At 43.7% G+C, this 19,718-nt stretch overlaps 1 protein-coding gene across 21 annotated transcripts in view; it reads right to left on the bottom strand.

The window, feature by feature from the left end:
• Window positions 1-19,718, bottom strand: part of MACF1 (microtubule actin crosslinking factor 1) — a 338,282-nt gene that overhangs the window by 162,027 nt on the left and 156,537 nt on the right. For 11 of the 21 annotated variants that reach the window (XM_081818157.1, XM_081818158.1, XM_081818155.1 and 8 more), the window contains 5 exons: window positions 2,340-2,506; window positions 1,423-1,535; window positions 1,212-1,318; window positions 680-799; window positions 433-528 (listed from right to left, as the gene is read on the bottom strand). In XM_081818157.1, coding sequence (XP_081674283.1) covers window positions 433-528; window positions 680-799; window positions 1,212-1,318; window positions 1,423-1,535; window positions 2,340-2,506 — 603 coding nt within the window. Of the gene's footprint in view, window positions 1-432; window positions 529-679; window positions 800-1,211; window positions 1,319-1,422; window positions 1,536-2,339; window positions 2,507-14,345; window positions 15,369-19,718 lie in introns of those variants that run through there. The other 10 variants (XM_081818139.1, XM_081818142.1, XM_081818148.1 and 7 more) reach the window with 9 other exon arrangements.

Raw genomic sequence — 19,718 nt, 5'->3', positions numbered from 1 at the left:
TAAATCTTTCTATTCCTTCTATGTTTTCCGTAAATCCTCCTGTCCTCTCAATAATCCCCCTTCCAGAAAGGCCCAATGCCCAAATCTATGGTTTCAAATTCTCTAGGAATCAAAATGTGGATGGAAGTCTCTTTCCCTCCCATCATAGCAAAAGAATTAGCTTCCTTCTGAAAAACAGAAAACTCATTCACAAAACTTGACATTTCTGAATAAATGTATGCCATTCTTCAAAAGCCTCTAAGAAATACAGATGGTTGATACTGCACCTTTACCACAAAATTTCAAGACCAGCCTAAAAGTGAGGCTTGTCTGTAACCCGAAGGACACTGCTATTAATGCAGATTGGGAAGAGGACACAGGCAATCCAGCAAGGAAGTAACAATAAGGCAAACTACCACACCCCAAGAATCAGCAAAGGATAAGCTCCCTTACCTCTAATAATTTATATAATTCCTCAATTCTTCCTTTTTCTCTCTCCTTGGCCAGAATTTCTGTTTCTTTGAAGTGTATATATTGGTTATAAAGTGCCTACAAAATTAATATTTGGTAAATGAATGGATGGGTGTAAGCAACCTGACCCGCCTTTTATCCCACCTCACCCAGGAGCCAGCAGCAACAAGCTCTGAGCCTTAATCCCAGGAATGAATTTACAAAAAACAACTTAAGTCCATGACTTTACCTTTAGTTCTACAGGGTTCTGGGGAAAAGATTTATCTGACATCAGTATTGTATGCTGTTTGATCCAGGGAATGAGGGAGTCCACTCGGCTTTGGTATTCTTGCCACCTGGAGTCTACTTCCTATTGCCAAAAGGTAGATATCACACACCCTCTGATTAGCGGTACACAAAACAAGCACAGGGGACAGTAGCTTAGGGCACCCCAAACCACATAAAATCCCTTTCCTCTAATTGCCTACACGGCTGCTCAGCCTAATGCTTCGAGTCCCAGTTTCAGAGCCCCTCAAGGGCTCTCAAAAGGGGATTCAATTTCCTGACACTAGATAGTCTATGCTGGATGCTACAAAATTAGCAGCATCTAGATTCATTCCCAGGGACCAAAGACAATGACCACATATAAAGAGGATGTGGATTCAGTTTGCTCTGTATAAACGTGCTCTGCCTAGAGTGAGTGCTTGAGAATAAGGTCTAATCAGTACATTCCACCCAAACATATGGAAGTCAGAAGGCATTTTGGGGAAGCGTTCTTGTACCGTAGCACTGATTCCTTCTCCACCCTCAGGGACTTTAGGGAAGGCATCATAAATTGAAGACACGTAAGTGATCACCGACTTTTCATCTGGAGATGGCACATCCACGTCTGAGAGAGAAACGGTAAGAAGTTTCTTAGTCAGAATAGACAAAGCTGCCAGGAGAAGGACAAGGAATATAAGGCGAACATACTCAACTCCAGCCAGGTCTCACCTTCGGCGTCCAGTAAGCGGGTGACCCCCAGTCTTTCTGCCACTTCGAAAGCCTGCTCCAAGTTCTCGCGGTTACTTTGGATTTGTACCCTCTCCATATCCACCAGATCAGGTCTGTAAAAGTCCACCAAGGCACATGAAAGGCCACCATCTACACATCACATATGAGTTCACACAAAGTAAACCTCTTAGAAGTACCTGGAGCCAGAATATGCTGACTGCATTAGAGAGAAAGCAAGAGGTTTAGAAAGGTACTAATTCCATTTTCAATTACATGCCAGGAGCCCAGTGCTCGCTCATTCTAAAGGCATACAGCAGGTAGGCTGGATTTCATGGGAAAGGTATCATAAACTGGTATAGAGTGAAAACTGGGATATGTTTATGATCACTAACAGTGCAATAATTTTGATTTTTGTCATCAAAATTCCTATCTTCCTCATTCCTCTCACTCCAGCCACCTGCTGTTCCTTATCCACTCCAAGTAAGCCCCCACCTCAGCCCCTCTGCACTTGCTCTTTCCTCCCAGTGCAGCATTCTGACCCTAGAAGGCCTGCATGGCTCGCTCCTTTACAGCTCTGCTCCAACACCCTAATCAGAGAGGCCATCTCCAGCGACCCTGTGCAAAATACAACAAACCCCATCACTCTCTTCCCCAACCCTTATATGATGGTGCTTACCATCATATAACACCATGTATTTATTTGTTGCCTAATAAACAAATAAGCTCCATGAAAGCAAGAGCGGTTGCTGTTTTGTACCCAGTGCCTAGAATAGTAGGAGCTGAATATATATTCCTTTTTTCAATGACTAAAAGGAACCAGAGTCTTGATTCTTGGCTGAGAGGAAAAGTGGCATTATAACTTATTACAAGCAAGATGAGAAGCTCCTCCAGGCACAGGGAAATTCTACTGCATTTACCTGTACCGGTGAATAAGTGCATTGAACATCTTCCCATCACTCCAGCAAGAGGAAAAATTGGTACATTTGATTCCTGTGTAACCAGCTGTCACCTTCTGGGTCCACAAGAGCAGCTTCTCCTTGGCTGACATGTCCCCTGACTCTCCACTAATGTAGATGTCAGAGATCTGCCAAAAGATAGGACACAGAGTACTTTAGTATAAATAAGATGAAGCCTTCTACCCTCCTCTTCTTCATACATATGGCTCTCAGAGGAAGAAGGAGATCAAAGACTGGCAGAACTTCAGATGACAACTCCAACACAGATTCATTCTCTTTGGTAGTTAAAGCAATGCAAATTGAAACGACAAAGAGGTCATTTTTCACCTACCAAATAGGGAAAGTTTTTTGTAATGATACTATCAGTACTGGAGAGAATACCTAACATGGATTCTCAAACAGCACACTGGTGAGAGTGCACGTGACCTAACTCCTCCAGATGGCAGTTTTGAACAAAAGTTTTAAAACACACATACACTTGATAGGAAACCATCAGAGATACATGCAAAAAAATGTTTATACAAGAATGCTTATCAAAATATGATAAACAGGGGCGCCTGGGTGGCTTAGTCAGTTAAGCAACTGCCTTCGGCTCAGGTCATGATCCCGGGATCCTGGGATCGAGCCCCACATCAGGCTCCCCCTGCTCTGCGGGGAGCCTGCTTCTCCCTCTGCCACTCCCCCTGCTTGTGCTCTCTCTCTCTAAATAAATAATCTCAAAAAATATGATACACATTACAGCAAAAATTACAGAGCTTCAACTCTAATAAGGGATTGATTGGTTACAAAGTAAGAGCACATACACATGGTAGAATTCTCTGTAGGACTTAAAAGGGTATGCTTTAAAAATTTCTTAATGACATTGGAAAATGATCATATTTTATGAAAAGAAAAAGAACACAAACAAAATAATATAAAAGTGGTTTTGTATAAAAGATATACTGAATACCTAAGTATATAGTCATATATACAGATATACACATATGTACACATAAGGTATGTGACAAACGCATATACGTATGTGAGAGTAAATAAGGTGAAGCAGAAAGACACCAAACTAGTCATCACAGGTATCTCTAAGTGGTAGCATTAGAGGTGATATTTCTATTTTCCAAATTTTCTATGTCATGTGCATTTTTATAAGAAAATAAACAGTTATTTTATGAACCCCCCCCCAAATCTAGCACAGGAACTACTTTAGAGAGAGGGCAGTGTGGGAGAGAAGTAAGTGCATGCCTTTGGTTCCATGCAGACCTGGGCTTGAATCTCAACTTCACCAACTGTTAGCTGGACCTCAGCCATAACATCTGTGAAGTGGGAATAATACCTACTACCTTTTCTCAGGATTGCTGTGATAACCAATGAGATTATAAGTAAAGCACCTCGTCCAAACACAAGGCTATGCGCAACAGAGTTCTGTTTGCTCTTCCTTGTATGGATGATGGTCTTCATTCAATTCCTACTCCCACATAACATTAAATGTTATCTTCAATTACTGGCTTTTATCATACATTTGATCTTATCTCCCCTAGACTGTAGGTTTCCTGAGGAGCCAGTCCCACATCTTAATAATCAGAATGATCTAAAATTCAAGAGCAGTCCCTACGAGGGAGAACTCATCCACGTGGCATGTTCAAGCAGAAGTGGGGATGTTGTGGAAGAAATAACTTCCAACTCTGAGACTCAGTGACCACAGAGCTTCCATACATCACCCAGTACACCTAGTGCTGTGCTGGTCACATGCTGGACACTTAACATGTTTAATTAATAATCACTTAGTGTAAAAATAAAACAATAAACAAATATTAAAAAAAATAAACAAATGTATTTTGGGGTAAGGCCCACCTAGAATTCTGAGACACACTACTTTTTTGACAGCAAACTTACTTAATTAGTAAATTCAAAACAGTGTGTAGTATAAACAAACAAGTTTGAGCTAAAATCAACAATGGTTGTCTCTCCTGGAGTGGGACTATGGATAGTTTTCTTTTTACTTTTCTTCAGACTTTAAATAATGAACATATTTTACTTTTATAATGAAAGCTACAAAATAACCTTTATCAATAAAAGAATAAGCCTTTGAATCAGAGAGACATGCATTTGAGAGGAGGTATTTACCAGGAATGTAACCACAGGCAAATAAATTATCTAAGTTCTTGCACCCCATCTTCCCCATATTTGAAATAGAACAATAACTTTCTCGTAGGGTCATTATAAGGATTAAATAAAGTGATGTAGGTAATGTGCCTAAGGAACGTGCATTTCCTTTCTATCAAAATAAAACAGCATGCTGGGGCGCCTGAGTGGCTCAGTCTGGTTAAGCGTCTACCTTTGGCTCAGGTCATGATTCCAGGGTCCTGGGATCAAGCCCCACATCAGGCTCTCTGCTCAGTGGGGAGCCTGCTTCTCCCTCTCCCATTCCCCCTGCTTCTGCTCTCCCTCTCTCTCTGTCAAATAAATAAATAAAATCTTTTTTTGACAGAGAGAGACACAGCGAGAGAGGGAACACAAGCAGAGGGAGTGGGAGAGGGAGAAGCAGGCTTCCCTCTGTGCAGGGAGCCCGATGCGGGGCTCGATCCCAGGACCCTGGGATCATGACCTGCGCCAAAGGTAGATGCTTAACGACTGAGCCACCCAGGCGCCCCAAATAAAATCTTTTCTAAAAATAAATAAAACAGCATGCCCAGCACAATTTTGGGGCCAGGTGTTTTGGGCAGGGAAGGCACAGGCATGTCAGTAGAACACCTGTCTCTCAGCTGTCTCCATCAGTGTGGCACTGTGAAAGGAGTATCCTCTCTGGTGGTCAGTACAAGGGGGGCAGTCAACAAGGCATTTCCAAGTCTCTGAATACAATTTACAAACTCAACTCCTGGTAGATAAGATTAAGTATCTGGTGAAGATACTCTAAATTCAGAAAACCACAGGGCCAGGAACTTTAACACTCCATTAAGTATACAAGAAAGCTGAAGACTACTAAATATTACTAAAGTGTCTGAAGAAAGACTATGGGAACAAAAGAGTATGGGTAGCCTGCATGGAGTCTAGAAAAGGAAAATCAATACGTGTTGCCTCCAAGACTGTGATGGCAAAACGGTGGTCTAACCAGGTCTATCCGGGATTCTCGTCCCCTTGACAGGTGCATTTCTACAGGAGAAATCAGGCTGCCAAACTTGGATGATGCCAGTTAGTAAGATCACCCTACAAATCTATCCTCTCTACCCACCGTCTCTCTGCTCTGATTCCACGTTCACTCAACAGTCTGTCCTAAAGCAACAAAATGCACTGAGTGGTCAGTTCAAATACTGTACCACTTGGCAGTTAATAACTCATATTGTAAATTAATTAATTTACATCAGTTAATCTCTAGCAAGTATGACCACTGTGAGTCAATCCTTTAAAACTCCGTCAACTCCAAGTACGCTGAAAAAACAACATACAGAGTTGCAAAGCGGAGGGCCCAACAATGGATCACGGTACCCAAGCCATCATCCTGTGACTCTGGTGAAAATAGCCCCCCCAGTAACAATTCTATTCCACTTCTCCTTAATACTTTGAGATGCTTATGTCAGTGGCTAGATACCACCCACCACCGACAGATCCCAGCACTGCCAACAGCCGCCTCACATACGTATTAAGGTGAAAACACTGTCAGGAAGAGGATATGCTGAAGCGAAAAGGGATAGAATTTGAATAAGCAAGAGGAAATCTGAGTATTTGGGTTCTTTATTCAAAAAAAATTTCCACTTAATTAGTTGGCATCATATGTCTAATACAACTACAGTCAATCTCTGGTGGCATCCTATCTGCCAATCACAGTTATCTTGTGTATTACACCGAAAATAGTTCAATGAACAGCTTACTTCAGATTTTCCACACAGCTATAATGAGACAGGGAAATATCTGGATCCCTCAGGGAAAGGAAAAATACCCTGTTTGGATTCGGGCCCTTCCTAGACTGTGAACTGGATGAGAAAAATGGGATTATCATCACAACCATCTCAGTAATTAAATTGGGCTTTTGCCCATCTCTTCATGGAACGTTCACATGTGATGTGCACAGCGCTGTCCTTGGGCTATGCAGACGCTTCTACCTTAATCTCCCAAATGCAGAAACCCGGCTTCAGTGTCAGGGAGCTTTCTCCCTCATCTGGATTTTTATTTTATTTTATTTTAAAGATTTATTTATTTATTTATTTTAGAGAGAAAGAGTGAGCGAGCACGAGCAAGCAAGGGGAGGGGCAGAGAGATACTTCAGCAGACTCTGCACCGAGTGTGGAGCCTGCCACGGGGCTCGATCTCATAACTCTGAGATCATGACCCGAGGTGAAACCAAGAGTCAGACAACCAACTGACCACACCATCCAGGTGCCCTGTCTCATCTGGATTTTTAAAAAGAAGCCATCTGGAGAGGAGGACAGCTTCAATACCATCCCAGAGACTATGCAGGTCTACCTGAATTCTTTCTTTTTTTTTTTTTTAGATTTTATTTATTTATTTAACAGAGAAAGACAGCGAGAGAGGGAACACGAGCAGGGGGAGTGGGAGAGGGAGAAGCAGGCTTCCTGCTGAGCAGTGAGCCTGATGCGGGGCTCGATCCCAGGACCCTGGGATCACGACCTGAGCCGAAGGCAGACGCCCAATGACTGAGCCACCCAGTAGTGCCCTGAATTCTCTTTCAACCCACACTTTCCAAGCCCTGATTAATCCCTTCTCTGAAGTGTATTTAAAAACATAACGTGTTCCTAGTAATTCAATAAGTATTTATTGAACAACATCTCATCCGTGCCTAACATTATTCCAGGCACCATGGAGAACAACAAAAAAAGTCCAACACTATTTATTCATTCTGTTATTTCTTTGACAACCCCTCTATTCTAGGAGCTATGGTTAAGTTCTTGGTATCTCAAAATAAAAAAGTCAAACACTGGGGTGCCTGGCTGGCTCAGCTGGTAGAGCACTGACTCTTGATCAGTTGTGAGCAAGTTCGAGCCCCCTGTTGGCGGTAGAGATTACTTAAAAAAAAAAAAAAAAAATACCATCTTAAAAAAAAAAGTCAAACACCAATTATTCCTTCTGTTGTTTCTTGACAATCACTTGGGCCTCAAACCCAAGCAATTTAGCAATAGGACACACAGAGGGATCAACGCTGTGACAGAGGTGAACAAGTAACCCAAACTAGCATTGCCAAGGAAGCTCTCTGAGATGACATTTATGCTGAGTTTCAAGATATAAGCAGAAGTTAGCCAGGTGAAAAGAGGGAAATAAAAAAAACAGACATGACTGCCTTGAAAGAATTTAGGTGATAGTTGCCCTATCTGGCTAAAGAAAGACTATCCCAAATACAAGGCCCTCCCCAATTTTTCCAAATGATAACAGATGGATGGAAGAGAGGAATGGAGAAAGGAAGCTTTGTGGTTCTCTTGAATATATAAAGTTTTAGAAATTTATTTACACATATACACCTTTAAAATTAAGCAGGTTATCTAATGCATTAATTTAGTTAATGCCACTTGCTGCGATGAGCACCAGGTGTATGGAAGTGTTGAATCTAATATTACATTGTATGATAACTGGAATTTAAATAACAACTTTTTAAAAAATTGAATTAATGCATTTTCTATTTTTACATTTCATAAAATCATGTTATTCAAACTCTTCACATGCATCTTTGGCATCAATGTCTTTTTCATCAATAAAGCTACTTAAAAAAAAAAACTAAAGCTACTTTTTGAGTGAATATTCTTAGAAAACATCATCTACATTTCTTAATAAGATTTCTGAGATACAATAGCACTTTTCTGGATCCATGTTGTCACTGAAGATTTTATCCCCAGCCACAGGAATCCAGTTGCATTACACTGAATTAGGTTTTTTTCCCTCCATTCATTCATTCTATTGGTATTTATTTATGGTTTCCATAATGTGAACACTTGCTGTGTGTTTTCTGTAAGTGATGTGAATGATTTTTTTAAGTTTTTAATGTGATTAAGACTTACTATATACAATACATTCAACACTTCAAATTAGGACACTTATATTCTCAAAAACAATATTAACTAAAACTTTCTTAGGTTTTTTGTCTAACCAGTTATGTGGGTTGATCTCTATGAAAGTTGATATCAACTGAACTAGCAGATGGTGACACAAATTCATTCATCCTTTTTCATGAACTGACTATAATTTCACTGGGAGCCCAATAACAAGAAAAACTTTATAAAAAGTCAAATATAAAGAGAATCCCTCTTTGGGCGCCTGGGTGGCTCAGTCGTTAAGCGTCTGCCTTCGGCTCAGGTCATGATCCCAGGGTTCTGGGATCGAGTCCCACATCGGGCTCCTTGCTCGGCAGGAAGCCTGCTTCTCCCTCTCCCACTCCCCCTGCTTGTGTTCCTGCTCTCGCTATCTCTCTCTCTGTCAAATAAATAAATAAATAAATAAATAAATAAATAAATAAATAAATAAATAAATAAATAAAAAGAGAATCCCTCTTTTCTGAAGGCTAGTTTCTGGAGGGAAAAAAAATCTTACCTTGCATGTACCTTATGTGGTAAGTCCCATGAAAGAGTTATGCTGAAGGCCCCAAAGAAGCAGCCGTAAGAGAGTAACTAGTAATATCCAGCAGAGGATCTCAGCAGAATGAAAAATTAGTATGGGTTAGAGTGATAAAAAAAATCACACTTACACAAGTATGATTTAAACTTACCCTTGAAGGATGTTTTAGAATAGACAAAGAGAAAGAAGAAAAGAATTCTAGGTAGAAAGTGGATGTAAACAAAGACTGGAAGTTGAAATAAGTTGAAACTGGAATAGAAGGGTGAGGGGTTGACCTGTTAAGTAGGTTCAAAGGGAAAACTGACACAGGAGAGAAGGTTAGATAGATGATAGAGGGTTGGAAGGCGAGGCCCCAGAGTTTAGACTTTGTAAGTCTATATAAGTCTCAGGGAATGGGACTAGATATAGTGAGCAAATAGACTTGATTCTCACGTCTTGAAGTTTCTAGCTGACCTCATCCCACGACAGGGACGGCATCGGACTGAAAACTTCCATCCAAGGAGTAGGTGAGGGCAGGTGCTGTCGTTCGTAACAAATGCCTGGCTAGTTAGAGGGCTCTAAAGGCAGCTGTGTTTATTACCAACACCCGAGTTAGGTAACTGTCAAGGGGTGCTGCTTTCAGCATTCAAATTCAGAGTCTTGGAGAGCTCTCGAGGGAATATGACTAGAATGGAAATCCTAGGTCATAAAGTATGGGCATCCTTCAATTCTACTAACTGTTGGTAAACTGCTCTCCGAATACCAGTTCCACTTGGTATATCACTTCCACACACAGGGGGCGAAGAGATTTTCCATCACGCTACACCCTCATCTGCACTTGGGATTTTTAGACTTCTTATTTTCTGATGGGTTTAAAAGGCTAACTTGTTTTGATATTTATATCTTTGATTACTAGTGGGAAAGGCATGTGTATGAGGCATCTGGGTTTCCTTTTTTGTGAATTGCTTATTCCTGGGTTTTCCCCTATTTTCCTACGAGGGTGTTTGCCTTTTTCTTATTTGGTAGGGATTCTTTAAATACTAATACTAATAACTGGCATTTATTGTGCTAATTCATAAAATTCTCACAACTCTACAAGGTATATACCACTCTTATCCTCAATTTACAAATGAAGAAATTATATCACAGAGAAGTAAGTCGCCCCAAGGTCCACTGCTAGTAAGTAGCAGAGCTGGAATTCAAACTCTGCCAATCTGGCTCCACTACATTTCACAGATTCTGAATATTAATCCTTTTTCAGAATATGCATTATACAATAATTACCACTATTTTTCTTAACTTTCCATTTGAAATGGAAAATTTCAAATACATGCAAAAAGAAACTGAATACCGTAATGAACTCCTCCTAGGTACCTGTCACCCAGTTTCAACCATTTCAACTCATAGCTAATCTTGTTTCATCTGCACTCCGCCCACTTCACCCTCCCCTGTTATTATGAAGCAAACCCACACACATGGCATTTCTTCCATAAACACTTCAGTAAGCATCTCTGAAACATGAAGACTGGTTAAAGTACTCTCTACACCCATCATGGGGCTCAAACTTAGAACCCCAGGATCAAAAGTTGCATGCTCTTATCGACTGAGCCAGCCAGACACCCCAATAAGAAAGGCTTTTTTTTTTTAATTTAATTTTGAAGTAATCTCTATACCCAACATGAGACTTGAACTTAACCCTGAGATGAGGAGTCACATGTTCTACTGACTGAGCCAGCCAGGTGTCCCTAAATCATGAGGACGCCTTTTAACATAACCATACCACCATGTTATACTTAAAAATTCATGATGATTCTTTAGAAATAATACTTTGAAAAAGAAAAAAGCCCTTTCCTAAATAAAGCTCTAGCTTTGACTTTAACTGCTACATTCATCTAACAGGATCATCTGATTAATTTTGCTTTCTTCTTGCAATACAAAGCCAGTATTAGTAAAACAACTCCCTATAATTAAAGAGGAGAAATGGGAAAGGGATACTTGTAAACTGAAAAGGCTGAGCCCAGAAAATAATATACCAACCAATTTCCTTCTCATCACTCCTAGCCCCCAATGTTATCTTACTATTCACTGTGGGGACACAGTGGCAAGGACACTGGTATACAGCCAGATTCTTCACTCGACAGAACCCTCTGACAGTGTGGACAGGAGACTGGCATGGGAGCCAGGCCAGGGAGGGGGAAGGGATTTTCAGTAATTTTCCTTGTTCCAGTAAGCCAGGTATTGTGGGTATTGATGGCAGCTGGGGGGAGGGAGCCCTCCTGAGAGAAGGTCTGTGCCTGACACTCCCACCCAGCTCCAAATCCCAGTCCACTTATTCTGAAAACCATTTCTATTAGCTGGTCCCTGTCAGCCTATCTCGGCGTTAACTACTTCCTGACAAGGGAAGTATCAACTATCGCAGGTGAACAGGAAGGTAGACCATTTGTCTTCTCCTATCTAAACCCCACACTCAGCAAGAATCAGAATCAGTTCCCATTTCTCTCTATCCTGAAAAGAAACAAAACCCACTGCCAAGTTTGTCGCGCCACAGCCTGGTCCCAAGCCCGACAACACACCCTGGGCGGATCAACGGGAGAGACGATGCGGCCTGAGTTCCGCCAACGACAGACAGCACTCTGGAACCTGAATTGCTCCCGGAGGAGGGTTACTACTCTGACATTATTAAAAGCAAAACAAGCGCCAAAGAGCAACCACAAAATCAACTCCGTGGAACTGCCGGCTGCCGGGCCTTCAGGGAGGTGCTGGAGTGTGAGCAGCAGCACTGCCCTTCTGACCGCGTGCCCTCCCACGGCTCCCACACTCCACAGACGGAACCCCACTCCTGTCACATGCTCCCGCCTCGAGTCACAACCCACATGCTACAGGAGGCCTGTCTCCCTGGCTGCTGCTGTCCTGGAGGCCTGGGAACAGCCTGCTGGTAAGGGAGCAGCTCCCTCAAGACAGTTCCTGTCGGAACCAGTGAGGGTTTCAGGCCTCTTGGCCTAAAGGACTTTAATTCTGAAGGGACTAAATGTTGAGAAGTTACTTCTTATCTGTGACACAGGGTGCTCAGTCTGTGGTCCCTGCCTCACATGATGGACACGGAGCCTCAGAAATGTTATCAGCCGGGGCGCCTGGGTGGCTCAGTCGTTAAGCGTCTGCCTTCGGCTCAGGTCATGATCCCAGGGTCCTGGGATCAAGCCCCGCATCGGGCTCCCTGCTCTGTGGGAAGCCTGCTTCTCCCTCTCCCACTCCCCCTGCTTGTGTTCCCTCTCTCGCTGTGTCTCTCTGTCAAATAAATAAATAAAATCTTAAAAAAAAAAATGTTATCAGCCATCTGAGCTGACACTCAGTCACTGAGTTTTTCAGCCTGGGCTATAACTGAGTGGTCTGTCTGTGTCTGCTCTGAAAGGGTGGGGGGGGTGTGCCCAGAAAACACCACACACCAATTTGACTCATACTGAACAGCCAAAGAATCACACTGCTATCAATACTGTTGAACTACAGATCATGGCCCGAAAGGTTTCTCCTACCAACCTTTTCCTTAAGACTCTGCACAGGGTTGTTCGGGCCCTCCCCTTCTCAGTGTGGAGATTCCAGACTAAAAGTGCCATGGTCACCTATGGTCCATTATCTAGAATTGATTTCCACTAGGAGTTCCTTAAAATTTGACACTCCAAACTTTCTGACAATCTCACGCTCAATTATAAGCATGTTTCCTAAAACATTATGGTGCCTCCAAACTTCAATGCCAATGGTATCAAAAGAGCAATCAGTTCAGCAAACCTGCTCTGCATCCATTCCAAACAAAGATAAGAGCTCAAATACTCATACACTCCACCCCAGCAGCCTCCACTGCTTTCCTTCCCAATTTCTCTCCCCCCACCCACCCCACCACCACACACATTCTCTACCTACCGGGGCCTCTTGCCCAACCATATGATAAGTATTTTCAATGGCCACATGTCCCTCTAGCTGTTGGGAGTTTCTAAACTCTGCAATAACAAAGGGCACTGACATGAGCCTATCCGTGGAGCAAATTCATCCCCACAGAGGACATTTTAAGCACAGATCAAGCACAAGAGACTGTGTCTCTACTCGGCCTCATGCTGTCAGGTGGTAACGGGGCACCACCATACATAGGCCACATCCCTACTCTGCAAACACCAGGGCAGGTGGCCACAGCCAGAGCAAGGAAAATGCCCTACTTCATATCCCACCTTTTGCTGCTCTCGTTTCCTAAAGTTTTTATTTCTTCTGCTGCAGAAGCTGACATGCCAACAAAAGTTCTTCAATCACTGGTGATTTAAAACTTCAGTCAGGGGCGCCTGGGTGGCTCAGTCGTTAAGCGTCTGCCTTCGGCTCAGGTCATGATCCCAGGGTCCTGGGATCGAGCCCCGAATCGAGCTCCCTGCTCGGCGGGAAGCCTGCTTCTCCCTCTCCTACTCCCCCTGCCTGTGTTCCCTCTCTCGCTGTGTCTCTCTCTGTCAAATAAATAAATAAAAATCTTAAAAAAATAAATAAATAAAACTTCAGTCACCCACACAATTACACACTTACATGCCAGACCCTGGGCTGGGTCCTCTTCCTCCCTCAGTGTCCAGATCTCTTGAATGGCTACCTGCTCCTAGACCTAAAAAGCATTCACAGCACCCACCACATTCACCACGGCCACCTATGCCTCAATATATACCACACAAACAAAAACTTGTTAAAGTCATAAACAAGTCCAGTCAGAACACAAACTTTTTCTAGCCTTGAACCTTCAAACTACCTAACCCCCCTCTCTGGATTAATCTCCAGATAATTCTGTGTGCCTCTCCTCTGATGCTTGAGTTAGGAACCAAAGGAGGATCAGCCCTCTCCACCTGTGCGAATATTGGAGGGGTGTTGTCATTAGCAGTGTCCCCGCAGGAGTAGGATTACATCAGCTCATAAGAACATCACTCTCTAGGGAAGAACAATCACGTTGGTGAGAACTGTCCCACCCCGAACCCCTTCAACACCCTCCACGCCTTCCACCCTCACTTAGGAGATGCAGCCAGGCCTCCCCTCGTCCTTTCTACTACACCACAACTCCCTGCAGCAGAGAAGCTGATAAACAGACCTGCCTGAGAAAGTTAAGTGCTACCTAGCACTGCACGTTGAAAGATAACTCCACCAGATAGCTTGAGCAATTACGCTGCGTGGTTACCCGGAATCAGGGATTCCCCAGAGACAACAAAAGACTTGGGTTCAAGCATCAAGGGGCAGACCTGAAATAGACTCCGTTTGCCAAACCCAGTCATTAACTCTCGGTACGCAGCACGGGTAAGCTTGAGAAGAAGCACCAAGATCCTCACTGTTTAGCACACTCCACTTTAACAAGTTTGAGGGCCAGAAATCCAAACGTGAACGTAGCCCACCCGCCTCCTCCACACCCCACAATGGGGTGTGACTTGCCTCCAAAGAAAGGGTGCCATCCTCTTCCGAGAAGGATGTGGAGCTCTTTTCAGGTTCTGTGTCTCTAGGTTGGACCCCATGTAAATGTGGCCCGTCACTGCCATAGCCAGAGGAGGAGGGCAAAATGCTCACAGTCCTGCCGCTGATGGATAAATCACTCTGAGAAGTAGGCAGTCTAAGACCCTGGGGGGGCACTCGACCCATGTGGGGGGCTTCTGTGCGTCTGTGGCCTCTCGACGGGTCCAGCGGGGGTGAAGGAACAGAAGGCTCTGCAATCCAGGAACCTGTGTGAGGGGCACTGCCAAGAGCCGTGGTTCCTGCCCCCACACGCCAGCCCTCTGAAAGGTGGTCTTGAGCCCCTGCGATGGCAGGGTGGTCCGTCCTGGGGAAAGTGCTGCTCCGAAGTCCAAGCGGAGCCCCTCCTTTCCCCCCTGCAGTCTCCCCTTGCAAAGCCAGCAGCACAGCCCTGCTGCTGCACGATGCTGGCCTCGGAAATTCCACCAGCTGGCTCACTGACTTCTCACAGTTCCTTTCCGCTGGGTTATCTAGCAGGTGAGCGATGACAGTCATCCCCTCTTCCAGGGAATCCCAGACCCCTCCGGCAACCGATGACTCATTCTCTAACAAAAGGTGAGCAGTCTGGATCTCCCCTTGGAATCTCTCCTTCACCTGCACGATCATCCCCTGGTCGCCCACCCCTGAGCTGGGGGCCGAGTTCCGAGGCAGTGAAATGTCTGGGCGGGGATGCTCTACCCCTCCTGCTCCTTCCTCCTTTTGGAGACTCACTGTTAACTTCGGTTGGGTTTCCGTCTCTTCAATGACTCTGGTTCCTTCCAAGCGTTCTTCCTCATGAGACACCTCTGGAGTAGGGGTTTTCTTCCCCCTCCACTTCCTTTTGAACCGAACCCTTTTCTTAGGAGATATGGGAGCCTTCTCAGGAATAGCTAGTGATTCTTTCGGCTCCTTAACACAGCCCAGTGAATTTCCCATCGCCTTCCTCTCCTAATCTCATCAAAAACGCAGCTAAGCCAGTCCTGGTATCCCAGAGAAATCCCAACGTTGGCTTCATCGGATTCGATGCACATTTAAAAACATGCACTATGCCGGCAATCCCTCCAATTCTTTCTCCCTCCCTCCCCGCCTCTCTGTCTCTCCCAGCCGCTGCCGATTCAGACAGCCATCTTACAGGCTCAGAGCTGCAACAAGACAAATTCAAAGCATCTCACTGCAGTTCAGAAATCACTTGACCTAAAAGCAGACAGAAACCGGATTGGCTGCAGCTTCCTCTCTCCAAATATGAGGTAATTGGAGCACTGCCCTCAGAAACACAAACAGAAAGCAAAAAGGAGCTAGAAACCAGGGGAGGGGAAAACCTACGGAGGGTGAGGAGGAGGGGGTGGGATGTAAGAGTAAAGGGAAAAGGGAGGGGAAAGGAGAGAGGCCATGGAAGAAGGTAACGTGAAGGAAGGAGGAGGAGGAAGAGGGGAAAGCAAACCAGCCTGCTGCTACCAGCCGGGCAGGGAAGGGCCAAGAAGAACCAGGCCAGGGAATGCTGCCATTATCGCTGCCCCCAGACCCTGAAAGGGAAGAGATTTCAAATTGTTGTGCCAGGATGTCCAAAAGAAAATATCAAGCAAGGTACATATATGTTCAAATTTTTCAGGTCAGAAATAATAAAATTATTTTAAACAAATTAAAGCTGAAGAGAGACCGGAGCTTACTCCTCACAGTTAAGACAACAGGCTTTAAAGATCTAACCTCCTATAGCATGTTTCCCTCCTCCTTGCCTTCCCCCTAAGAGAGAAAGACAGAAGAGAGAGAGAGAGAGAGCAGAGAGATCTGTTAATTCTGTTAGCCAACGACACAGAGGAGACCCTCGGAAACGGTTTTGAGTATCGTGTGCGGAAGCTCTGTAAAAAAGGATACGGCTTCCAATTAAACAGAGATGCTCCACCTCTGTGAACAATAGTTGGCACAAATGTTCAACAGTAATTACTGATGCCGCCGGCTAACATTCTTTTCAGCATTTGTTATGTGCCAAGCACTGTGCTAAGCTATGCATGCATCACCTCATTTCATTCTGTCGGCAACCATATGAGGTCAAAATTACTATTTTACAGGTAAAGAAACGGAGGTTTAAGAAAGTTGATTAACTTGCTTGGGGCTACACAGCTAGTAAGTGGCAAAGCCCCATGTTATACTACATTCTAACTGCAGCAGGGATGAGTCTGTCCTCAATTAAGTAAAACAGGAAGATACCCACTGTTCTGAATTGTCAACTAGACGCACATGGGCCGAAAGCTCAAACAGATAACACTGGGCTATTGGAAGTAAGAGAGGAAGTTGCTAAAATGAGGCCCAGATGGTTTTTACTCAAGTTGCAGTAGGGCAGGAAGTCTGAATTAAAGTCTTAAAAGTTGGATTCAAAAATCACCCCGTTATGTCAATGGGATTCGCCCACCCCAATTTTTAGTACAGTGTCTGACAGATGAGACAACAGCACAACCCAAGGGGCTCTGGATGGCGTGGAAAGCCATTGTATGTGTTTCTTCCCTACTGCCACCATTTATTCTATACCAAAAGGATCCAGACCACACAGCAAAGGGAAATAGCCTGCCTGGCTCTATGTGAGCCCTACCCAACCTCTCCTGGAGTCCTGAAAAATGCCCACCACAGAAGGAAAGCAATAAGACACCCTAAAGCAACAGCTCCTACATGACTGCTCCTGAGACCCTGCACTTGTCTGCCTCCATGCAGTAGGTGTTTCTCCCCAAGCCTTTCCCTACAGCTGAGTGCAAAGTGGCAGCACCATCTTATGGTGATCATAAACCACAGCAAGAAACCAGACAAGGAGACTAGCATGGGAGAGAAACTCAATCAGACTACAGGAAATCATTTAATCAGCAAAAAACCCTGACATTACAATATAATTCTCTAGGCAGGCACCAGGCCTTCATTCCTCCAACAAAGAGAACTGGAATAATGAAACTTTCCAGATGCACACCCCAAGGCCCAAGCTTGAATAAAATTCATGAAATCCAAGCAAACCAAATTCCTGAAACTGATCAACTCCAGGGCAAGAGAGACAGCTGCTTAAGTCCGATGGCTGCTGAGAGACAGGCCTGACAGAACCTAGCATATTTATTTCTAGGAGCCTTTTCTTTTTTCAACTTCTTGCATATGTTGGACAAGTCAGGCCTTCACTTCCTTCTGCTCCAAGGGAAAACTGGCCTTGGGAAGGAGCAGAGCTTTCAGTAAAGTAGGCCTAGGTTCAAATTCCCAGCTCTAGGAACTTGGTAGCTAAGTAACTAACTACCTGTAAAATGTGGATACTACCACCCGTGTAAGGGGGTGAGCGAGGGCTGATGAGATAACCCCTATAAAGATAGTGCTGGGCTCAGTGCCCGGTCTATAGTAAATCCCTTTGCTTCCCATTTGTTACTTAAGCCATAAGATAGGAGACACTCTACTATCACCACCACTAGGGTCCTAATATACTCTCTTTCTTGACTAGGCTCTAAGGAAAGTAGATACATTCTAAGGTCCAAAGTTTGGGTGCTTGTTTTTCTTTTCTTTTTTTTTAAGATTTTATTTTATTTTTTTAAGCAATCTCCACACCTAACGTGGGGCTCGAACTTACAACGCCGAGATCAAGAGTCACATGCTCCACAGTCTGAGTGAGCCAGGTGCCCCAGGGGCTTGTTTTACTTCACAGGGGCTCTGCTTCCACTATTTCACTAAGTAACTCTGATCACCAAGACCTCCCCCTGGACCTTTTTCTCATCTTGCCTGAGCTCTGAACACACGGCCTGCTGCCTTCTGGAAAAGCAGCCGACTAGGGGTGACTAGGGCACAGACATTCTGCAGGTCTTCTGCTTTGGCTTTTTCTAATTAACTGTTTATTGCCCACAGCTCTCCCGTGGAGAAAGCCAGAGTGAATGAGCTTATTCTCATTCCACAAACATCAATGGTGCCTCATCCATATGCCAAGTACCAAGTGCCATAAAGTACACAAAAATGTAAACCTCACATCTACCAGCTAAAACCACTTTTCGCCTTAACTCCTCGAATTTTTTTTTTTTAATTTCGGAGTGCTAGATGTATCCTGGTAGTTAATAAACATTTGAGAGTTGGAAAGCTAATTTTGTCAGATTCTGACTTTGAAGAACTTAACTTTTAGAAAAACTGTAAATCCTAACATTAAAACAGGTTTGGACAAAATCAAGAGACAAGAAATCCTATTATTAGGATCTGCAAGTGTAATCCAAAAATGTCAGTTGGACTGTTTCAGTTGCTCATCTAACAACCAGCACTGGAAAATGGCCATCACAGTCTATTTATCTGGTTTACCTATCCCACAGCTTTGAGAAGATGAAATACATAAAATACCCATTCACTTAACAAATATTTATTAAGTACCTGTTCTAAGCCAGGCCAAGAAGAGAACAAAAGAGACAAAACCCATTGTTAAGCTGGCATCCTACTGCAGAGATCCAGACAACACATAAACAAACATTCAAACAGTAGTAGGTGTTATCCAACACAACACTGTGCGTCACAAGCTGTTTCTGAGAGTAATTTGGCAAGATAAGTGTATAACCCAGCAATTCCAGTCCAGGTATCTATCCAAACAACCCACTTCCAGAAAAACAAAAACAAAAACAGAAAACAAACAACAACAACAAAACCCCACCTTCCTATTTGCATAAGGACACATGTACACAGATGTTCACTGTAGCAACGAATGCCTTCTTCATATTGGTGAGTAACAGACTACAAATAACAGCTGTGTCACACAGCTGCAGGGGCTCCACGCACACTATAGTCCACATAAATTAGTTACGGTGAACAAATCAGGTCCTCTTTTATCAACACAATAAACCTCAAAAACAAAGTTTAATTTAAAAAAGAAAGGGTATATAGAAGATAGGATCTGTGTCAACTATAAAAACAGCACATATTGTTTCTCAATACTCATCTGTCATAAAGGTACAGAAGCATATATGGAAATGATCTATATCAACTTCGGGACAGTACTTACCCGGGGGATCAGAGGGAGCAAGAAAGTTGGTTGTATCGGAAATGTTTCATTAGCACCAATAATAGAGATTTATAATGACTGTTTTACTGATCCCCTAACATTTAATAGCTCTACTCTACATTTCTCTTTGGCTTTATATAGCATGTGTCCTTGGTGAGAACAGTTAACAGATACTCAATAATAAAAGACTAGAAAACCGCAATAATACATGACTAGAAAGAGACACGTCATACTCTCTCTGAAGCAAGACAAGGATAGTGGAGGGGCGCCTGGGTGGCTCAGTCATTAAGCGTCTGCCTTCGGCTCCGATCATGATCCCAGAGTCCTGGGCT

Source organism: Leptonychotes weddellii, chromosome 4 (genome assembly GCF_054177405.1).
Source record: "Leptonychotes weddellii isolate Sample4059 chromosome 4, ASM5417740v2, whole genome shotgun sequence".
Taxonomy (NCBI): Eukaryota; Metazoa; Chordata; class Mammalia; order Carnivora; family Phocidae; genus Leptonychotes; species Leptonychotes weddellii.
The sequence above is the reverse complement of the archived record's forward strand: the minus strand, read 5'-3'. Positions and strand labels throughout refer to the sequence as shown.